Raw genomic sequence first — 9,987 nt, 5'->3', positions numbered from 1 at the left:
CGCTGTGCACCTGTGTGAAACCCTTTTCACCATCACACCCCCGTGAGCCTAATGACAGGGACTGGCAGGATGGCACCTGAATGCTGCCTTCAGACACTAATCAGGAGCTGTCAATCCAACAGCAGCAGTGGCGAATGAATGAGCTCCAAAAAGGGCGGGACGTATTCATGTTAGGGTACGGGCCCGGGGGCGGGGGGAGGGGGACGGGGGGCGGGACGTATTCATGTTACGGTACGGGCCCGGGGGCGGGGGGAGGGGGACGGGGGGCGGGACGTATTCATGTTAGGGTACGGGCCCGGGGGCGGGGAGGGGGACGGGGGGCGGGACGTATTCATGTTACGGTACGGGCCCGGGGACGGGGGAGGGGGACGGGGGACGGGGGACGGGGGACGGGGGGCGACGACTCTCAAAGACGTACCCGTCCATAAAATACATGGCGAGGGAAAAACACGAATGACAACCAACATAAACGTTGCAGTGGAATCCTATTACCAGAAACTGACAAGGAGAAAACAACAAACATTTTCCAGTGGTTGTTGGCTGTGGCAAATATGAATTTGAAATATGTATTATTTTGTATTATTATTATTCATCGTATTTTTTTTTTTTGTAAAGGATGGACACAATGTGGACTGGTGGAAATGTGAGGGGGCATTTCTTTCATGCATTTAGGGAGCCTTTAAAAGCGAGGAGAAGCCATTAGGGGAGGCAGATGAGTCACCCGCTACTTTGACCGTGTCAACACAGCGCAGAGTGGTGGAGGGAGGGGAGGGCACGAGCAGCCCTGTACCACCCTGGACCGCCCAGAGCCGGTTTCATTACATCTGTGCATTAGGTGTTGAACAAACTGGCGAGAATTGCCATGTTTTTTTAATTCAGACATCTAGCACTTGTGTGAACATCTGTAGTGATGTGGCGGCGGAGTGAGGACTTGAGTGAATATTGGATTATGGGTCGCCTTTAAAGCTAACCTAAGTATTTATTTATTTTTTTTTATAAAAAAAAACATTTTCTATTGTTTCATGTCAATCATGAAATGCTTGAATACTTTCCCATGCTTGAATACTTCCCAGTGCTAGTCTACACAAAAATGTCCCTCCGTGAACAAAGATTAAGAATACATGAAACATCTCACAATAACCATCCCAAATGTTTCCTCAGATCTGGAGGGAATGGGTTTCAACACCAATCATGTCGCCATCACCCAGAGAATAAAAAAAGGGTCCAAATGGAGCTAACAGGTATTTTCTTGTGTAATATTTTCACCAAATATGCCCCAAAGACACCACCTCCCATTAATGGCTTTATAGGGATCGACATGTTCCTCTCCGTCCTTCCGTTCCTGAAGCGCCATGAGCACATACACATCACCATATCCACACCTGCTGCGAGGCTGGCTACTTCCTGGGATCATAACAGGAAGTACACATCATAATCTCCTACTGTTCAACAAATACCCACTATGCGATATGCTCTCGTTGACTGGTTTGAGAAATGACAATATAAATGTATATCATAACTATATCTACATATGCTGTATATAACTTTATCTATATCTATATATATGATGTATATATTTATATACATTTTATATTTTATGTATATATAGCTGTGTGTGGTTGAGCACCGTGTGCGTCTAATGCTCGACTCCCAGAGCTCCCTGTGGCTGGAGGTGGGCAGCTGTGTTCTCAAGAGCCACTGCGGTGGAGAGCCGCCCCCACCCCCCCCCCCCCCCCCCCCCCCCTCAGTGCAAAAATCTCTGCTTGGGTTCAAGTGGGCTGTAAGAATTGTCCGTATAGACAGTGGTGAGGAATGTTCACCACCAAGGCGTGACTGAGGAGCCGATTGCAGGGCAGAGAAGAAGGAACGCTCTTGTATTTTTGTTTTGGTCGGTCTCCATATATTTTTTAAGATAGTATCTAGGGCAACACTCAAGCCTAAAACATTTATGGGGAGATATTCTGTGTTTAAGAAGTGTTGCCTGGCCTCGGCCTGTCAGAAAACTCTCAGCGTGTCTAATTAATAAGACGCGTGAGACACAGGTAAATTAACTACCGAGACGCGCCGGCAAGGTAAACAATCAAGTCGGACGGAAATATGTTTTGTCATAAACCGTCATCAACTAATAAGGGATATCAGCGTGAATACGGCTCTGTTTCAAAGCAGTGCCAAATGGAGACCAATTATTTGCGATGGAACGAAACAGGGGACGAGGAAGGAGACTGAAGCTCTGTGAAGCTGCAGTCGTTTGCCCACTAAGGACCCCATTATGGCCAATTACAGCCTGTTAACTCATGCTCGTCACCCCCCACCCAACACGCTATGGATGGAAACGTGTTGCTGTGTTCCTTTGTTCCTATATCTCCATCTCTCTTCCTTTCAGTACCCACCCCCTGCCATCCTCTCGTGATTGCCCTCCCACTCTTAAAAAGGATGTTGACACTCCCTGGCCTGGTGTTCCTGGAGTCCTCTCTCTCTCTCTCTCTCTCTCTCTCTCTCTCTCTCTCTCTCTCTCTCTCTCTCTCTCTCTCTTTCTCTCTCTGTCAGTTCACCTGCTTGCTGAAATAACAATAACACTGGGCTGACTCACTGATGAATGAACGGCTTGTTCTGACGGCATCAACCCCACTAGATCAGGCTATTGAGCGGCGATGCTGGGGAACCAGAAAGGGATCTGGCTCTACCAAATTAGACTAATGCCACAAACAATAAGGACAACAACAGCACTAGACAATGTGCTCAGTGGAGCACAGACCTCCCGCCAAGGAATCAGCTTGGTAGAAGTGGGGCTGGCTTGGTGGGAGCCAATCGGATTGACTGAGCTGAGGTCCCTATGGAGACTTCCAAGAAAACAGGAAGTGGTCAAATATGGGGCAGGTGAGCCAACAATCTTCCTTAAAGCCTAGACAAACCTATATGGAGCATTATTTGTTGGTGCAACACTAATCAATGGTTAATTATGCACACACTTATATATACCGTGTCCACTGCTTACAAAGTTTGTGATATGATTTGGATAAATAACGATTATGTTCCCACATCGGGACCATCCATGACCACACGTATGATGTGACGATTTATTCATGACAACGAATGCCATCACGTTATTGGAAGACGTTTTGGGAATTCAAGGCGTCGTCAACCCAGGAGCAAATGATGGTCGTCCCGGGGATGGGATCCTACCTGCGCGCTGCGCCTGGGTGAGCTTGGCGTAGACCACGTCGGCCGACTCGATCAGCGTCTTGCTGGTCTGGATCATCTGGACAGAGAGGCGGGTGGGGGACAAGCACAAAAACACTTTGAGTAGGCTTAGGGTTGAAAATGTGACGCCGGTATGAGAGTCAGCTTCTGAATCCAAGCCAAAACAGCAATAAACAGATAGACAAACAACAACAAACACGCACGCATGCAAGCACACGCGCACACACACACACAGTGGATGATGCCTGTTCAAGCCAGACATGGAAGGAAAGGGATAATAACAAAGAACACCCGCCAAGACAAACATGGCAGATAAACCCGGGGATGAAGAGGCGAGTGTGGCAATAGAAAAAAAAGAAGGAAGATCACACATTATTTGGTAGCCATGCCAACACGTGTGTATATAAGATGTCCTTTGTCCAAAAACGACCGCGACTGGATACAGGTTTCATTTCAGAAGACATAGGAAATTTTAGTGCATAGGCCCTGAAGTCCTACCTACAATATGTGATGAAAAACGTAAACCACTGGTGGTGGTGAGTTAGGTCCCCCCTTCACTGCAAGCTTCTTTGGGTCATTGAAAAGCGCTATATAAATATAATGTTTTTTTTATTTTTTTTATTAAACCAAAGGTGTTTAAGGCTATGATTTCGTATTACACAGCTTTGATGAATACTTGATCAGAGTGGTCAATCAGGGCATTCAGTGGTCTGTAATTTATGTATAATAGACGGCTGCTATAAATATAAGACTGTTGCTATGTTGTTTTCTAAAATCATTTAAAAAGATTGATATAATTTCTTGATATATTTTGTGTCTAATTATTGATTTCTTGAGTTAATAGCAATGAAATAACCTTCAACATAGGGGTTTATTTCACAATGATGTCCAGCTCGCTGTACATTTATGATAATATTATGTTGATGCAACTTTATGCAGTGTGGGTGTACTGTTTTTCTAATCACTCATATTAAGTTTATACCAACACTATATGAACAGGCCATGTTTGAGGCATACACTTATGTTCAGCAGCTGGGTGGATCCACTGTCACATCAATAAACCTTTTTTTCAGGTTGGTGTAACAAGCTAACGAGTTTCTCACCTTGTAGCAGTGGGATTTGGACAAACACTGTTTTAGAACATTGATTTGTTCGGGGGAGAAGAGGGAATTCATTAATGTCCATCAAGGTCCTTACACTGCATCAACATTGATCTTCCCAGGGAATCCCACTCATGTGAACAATGGCATTAGTCTCAAAGGTTTTCTATCGGTAAATAGCTTTCTCGCTGTAGAATGACGGATATCAAATTGTTTAGAAGGTGCCCTGAAACTATTTCTGCTTCAATGAGCAGCAAAAACCGTTTCACTGAGATCACTGATTGAGATCATTGCAGATGTAAAAAAGGAACACACAGGGCAACGACATTCAAAATGAGTACATAACATAGTTATGTTAAAAGACAATAACAATGATAAGAATAATAAAAGGGCACCTGTTAAGTGCCACTTGACTCAAAATACTCAAATTAATGGGGAAGAATTAGCACTGCTGCTGTACAAGCTTTGTCTCGCACAGCTTCTGAAGCATAAATCTAAATGTCCTCAATGTTGTTTTTATAACATTGAGGACATTCAGATTCAATCCCTGGTTTAGACACGTAAACAGCAACTTTGTTTCTCAGTGTATGAATAATGTAGTAAGAATGTCTTGTGGTTGAAACTTTGCCAATGTCTACGATATAAAATGCTCTCAGATTTAGTGGAGAATAGGACCTAAGCTGGCATTTCTGAAGAAACATTTTGAACAGTTATATAAGAAGAAAAGGCTATTGCCGGTGCATTTATTTAGTTTCTTATTTGCTGGTACATTGGCATAAATACATCTGAATTCAGTTGACGTTGGCACCTTAATGGCATTCAAGTCCCTGCTGGACCGTTATAGGTTACCACAGTCTGCCAGCAGAGTCGATGAAAATAACCTCAATCTGTTACCAGGATAGTACCATAAAGTCGGATCCTATCCAGTCTAGAATATGAACTGTTTGCATCAAATACTGGTCTTTTAATAATAATGAGGTTATTGGCACAGAAGAGAGGTGTTCAGCGATTCCTTTTATCGACCTCTGCTCATTATGATACTGGTAGGCAGAAGCCTGGCTGTTGCCAGACCAAGCTCAATCGTAGATTGCACGTTGGTCTTGGGAAGCTGCTGTTGTTTTCTTCAGCACAAGAGGGGTGATCAATGGGCCTAGTTCAAATGACTCTGTACGCAATTGTCTGCTTGCCGTCGCTCCCCTGTCGTTATTGTGTTAAACCAGCCAAAAGCGCGCCGAGGGGAAAAGCCAGCTGGGTGATGGCTCCCACAAAAACGTATCGAAACTAGAAAGAAATGTATCGCTCTTCTCCAGAGCCTTCTGCAGGGCGAACTCAAAACGCCGGCAGAATGGGCGGGGCTACCCAGTCTAGGTAGGCAGACCTCTGTCCATAAATGTGGTGCATACCCTGTATAAAGAATGAGTGAGTGAGAGGCAGAGATAGAGCAGGAAAGTGAATGAGTGCCGAATGAGTGAGTGATTGAGCGATAGAGCTAGAGTGTGTGAGTGCCCCCTATGTGCAGAGTGAACGAGTGAGTGAGAGATAGAGTTGAGTACACCCTGTATGCAGAATGATTGAGTGACTGAGAGACAGAGATAGAGTTGGTAAGTGAAAGAGTGCACCCTCTGTGCAGAATGAGTGAGTGATTGACAGATAGTGTGTGAGTGCAGTGTGAGTGAGTGAGAGAGTGAGGGATAGAGTTGGGTACAACCTGTGTGCAGAGTGAGTGAGTGAGTCAGTGAAAGATAGAGTTGTGTGCAGCCTTTGTGCAGCGTGTGTGTGTGTCAGGCTGTCTCTGCTGGAGGTGGGGTTCCTCCGGGCCTGCCTGGAGGATATGTTCTCCACAGAGTTCCGTTGTGCCCCCCCCCCCCCCCCACACACACACACACACACACACACACATCCCAGAGAACACAGATAATGCTGTTCTTGAAGTGGAGGGTGTAGGCCAGTGGGCTAATCTTTCAGCAAGATAATAAAAAAAATGATCAGCTGATTCGACCTTCACCAGAGAGACCATTGGACTTGTGTCTTGTATCAAATCTACTTGTATTTTTGAACATTAAGGACATTGATTGTGAATGTCAAGGACAGCCAACAAGGGATTATCCAGAGAGGATTTATCGTCACTGTTGCCGCTGCCCATACTTTTTCTTCATGGGCCATCATATGATTCAAGTGAAAAGTTTCAAATTAAACTATCAACAACATTCCTGCAATGATTAAAAAACAAAATAACAGTGTTATGGCCAGTCTCGCTGTGTAACTGCGGGACGCGGACTGGCGTAGCTCAGCATGATGGATGTAGTAATATTAATAGATAGTTATAGTCTTGTTAACAAGAGAGATGTTAGACGAACTGAGGGCTGTCCAGCATCTCTTATTCGTAGAATATATCAGTTACAGGGTGTTATTTCATTTGTAACATTATTGAAATAGCTCTCGTTCGGAGCTCACTGAACGCTGAACTGACAATCTAAAAAGCTAACTAACTAACGAATGGACTCACGTGCACTCCAGGACAACTAGAGCTGTGAAAAAATAAAATAAAAACACAAATCCCAAAAGATCAAAACCTAGGCAGAGTGACTGGGCTCCCAACTTTGTGCTGGTCTCTTGAACATGTGTTGTGAACTGGAGCGCATGAAGCGACGAGCGCGGCCCTGCCGGAACGCATGGAGTGTGGCCCTGCTGGCAGGCCCTGCATAGCTGCGTGTCAGCGGTGCTCAGCCTCTTAAAAGCCAAAGCAGACGCTGTTTGGGAGAAGGTCGCATCGCGTTAGCACGGAGGGCCGCTCCTGGAGATAGCAGCGTAGCCCAGCGTCCGTCGCCCGAACGGGCAACCCAATCACCTCTTTTTGGATGACCTAAATTCCTGCTCTTCAACAAGCCTGGTAGGAATGCGAGGGGGGGGGGGGGGGGGGGGGATTCAATGTGAGGATGGGTGAATCGGAAGGAAAATGGAGGAGCGGATCGGATTCAACGATTTGGTCACATTTGGTCATTTTTGCAGGACGACGCAAAAAAAGAATTCATAGAATCATATTATTTTTAACAGAGCGAAACACACTAACGGGGGCTGCATGTTTGCTCACGTCATATAGCCTGGGACTTTAGTCTATTTTGGATGTGGACATTGAAAAAGATTATTGAGCATCTGCCGCAACAGGGCTGTGTGTTTTAGGCTAAAGTGTTAAAAACAGTATACAAAAAAACAAACAAAAAAAACGTATAAACAGAGGGTATGAATCCAGCTTCAGCCCAGGAGTAGCAGGTGAGTGGTGGATGTTATCCTTGCTTCAGTGGCTTGGTCTTCATGAATCATTGACTGTACTACTGCAGCCTAGCTGATCATATTGATCTTCCCTGGGGGGGGACCCCGGCCATGGTGCTTGAGACTGTTATCAACCTCTCCAGGCGGGAAGACTGAGCTTTACTACACTATACATCTACACCAAAAGTAGTGGTTCTCAATAAACACTGAATAGATAATGTTTTTTTTATATCATATTTCTATAATTTTCCGTCTTTGCATTTAGCTTGACACTTTTTCAGGCTTCACAATATTTTACACACTGTGAGACAAAGTGTCAAGGCCCGATAATGTTCAAATGACAAACTTTTTTTTTTTTATAACTGTATTTACGAAGAGTACATATAAACACACAAAGAGCAGTAAGTCACGACGACCCCAGCAGAATCGATTTCTAGAACAAACAAACGCATCACAGTCTATTCTGACACCCCAACTCATGGGCCAATCAATGAGGGTGTTGCATAACAGACAAGATGTTCTTTCCCCCGGAGATCCCCCCCTCCTCACCCCCCCAGCCCCTCCCCCCAACTCAGGCCACTGCCTGAACTGAGAAACCTTCAGGGAATCTGAACAGCACAGCGGCCATCGACTGAAAAGAGTCTCGCCCCAGCACTCCATCACACCCTTCCCTCGCAAGTGTGTGTGCATGGGGGCGTGTTTCTATGTGTATGTGTGTGTGTGTGTGTGTGTGTGTGTGTGTGTGTGTGTGTGTGTGTGTGTGTGTGTGTGTATGTGTGTGTGTGTGTGTGTGTGTGTGTGTGTGTGTGTGTGTGTGTGTGTGTGAATGTCGATAGATCTATTAGCTTGGAACCTCCATCGTTGTGTCCCGACATCCTTAGCTACCGAGAGTAACAGCCTCACGCAGTGCCAGACTCTCACACTGGGCGTGTGTGTGTGCGCGTGTGTGTGCGTGTGTGTGTGTGTGTGTGTGTAAGGCTTTGTGTGCAAATTTGTTCAAATTTGTGCGTGTATGTGTGATGCATGTCTATGTATGTGTCCAAGTGCATGCTTACTATATGTGTGTGTGTGTGTGTGTGTGTGTGTGTGTGTGTGTGTGTGTGTGTGTGTGTGTGTGTGTGTGTGTGTGTGTGTGTGTGTGTGTGTGTGTGTGTGTGTGTGTGTGTGTGTGTGCGTGTGTGCGTCTATCATTATATCATGGCATGTTCACACCTTCACCGCATGGCCCCGTTGAAACAAACAGCTGCATTAGCTCACTTAGTCAGTGCTGGTGTGAACGTTAGCATTAAGCAAAGAAACAGACTTATAAACTGCACTGCAGTTCAGGTTTGTTTGTGTCATGAAGGCTGCCAGTAATCCTATTAACACCAAACATGACTCAATATATGTGAAGACGGTAGTGACTGTATATAAACGTATGTAGATTGAAAACATTGCAGAAAAAGGAGGCATATGATGTTTGGACACACAAAGACCCTTTTTAAAACACACAAAGATAGTTAAAGTTATATATGATCTGATGATATAGATACATCATACGATGATATCTACTATATATATATATATATATATATATATATATATATATATATATTCACACAGAAACACATGTTTACATGCAGTTTATACTTTGTACATAATATACACATACCAATCAAATAACCCCTAGAGGCTGTTCCCTTGAAGAGGTTAAGCCTTTCCATTAAGTGGCTTCTAAGTCACTGATTTAACTCCTTCATTAACCTTTTAATAAGAACCCTTCTATGCCCCTGTATTAATATCGTCACTTATTAAAAACTCTTTCTGACAACCAGCTCTCCCCCTACCACGGCACATGAATGCAGAGTATCCGGGCCCAGGAGAGACCGGATTGTTCTGTTCCTCATTATGTGATACATTCCATTTATTCCATAGAGGCCTGTGATTCGTTGAGGGTGTACCACTCGTATGAATATTAATGAGACCAAAGGCATGAGCAGAACAGACCCAGCCCAGGTGTGTCACTCATAACATTGGCGTGTGTGTGTGTGTGTGGGTGGTGTGTTTACAAATTGTCTTTCTCATTTGTAAAGCTGTAGTCTTATTTTCTTACTCTTTGAGAAACAAGTCCTTTTGTACAGCACTTTTTGGTAGAAGCTCCCTCGATGCTTACCCTGCCTTTCTGGTTCCAATAGAGCTGCTCTGCTTTTCTGTCAAACTTAGCCATGCAGCACTTGAATTTTCAATGCATACCGTTTCCATTTCATGCTTTGATTGTTCTCCTTCACGCTTGTTCTGAATTGCTTCAGACTAAAACTAAGACTATTGAATAATAAAACAATACAGTCAATGTCCATGGAAGGAGAAGGGGAGGCAGGGATATAAGTATGTTGCTCTAGGATGCCTGCAGGTAGGGTTGCAGACATTAGTTACCTCT

The 9,987-nt window shown here is 44.6% G+C and overlaps 1 protein-coding gene across 2 annotated transcripts in view; it reads right to left on the bottom strand.

Annotated features, from left to right (window-relative positions):
• Positions 1 to 1,746: 1,746 nt before the first annotated feature.
• plcl5 (phospholipase C like 5) overlaps positions 1,747 to 9,987 on the bottom strand; it is a 59,093-nt gene continuing 50,852 nt past the window's right edge. Inside the window, exon 4 of one of the 2 annotated variants that reach the window (XM_060039115.1) lies at positions 1,747 to 3,259. In XM_060039115.1, coding sequence (XP_059895098.1) covers positions 3,128 to 3,259 — 132 coding nt within the window. In that variant the 3' untranslated portion in view covers positions 1,747 to 3,127. The remainder of the gene's footprint in view (positions 3,260 to 9,987) is intronic. The other variant, XM_060039106.1, reaches the window with a different exon arrangement.

The sequence above is a fragment of the Gadus macrocephalus genome, chromosome 2 (genome assembly GCF_031168955.1).
Source record: "Gadus macrocephalus chromosome 2, ASM3116895v1".
Taxonomy (NCBI): Eukaryota; Metazoa; Chordata; class Actinopteri; order Gadiformes; family Gadidae; genus Gadus; species Gadus macrocephalus.
The sequence above is the reverse complement of the archived record's forward strand: the minus strand, read 5'-3'. Positions and strand labels throughout refer to the sequence as shown.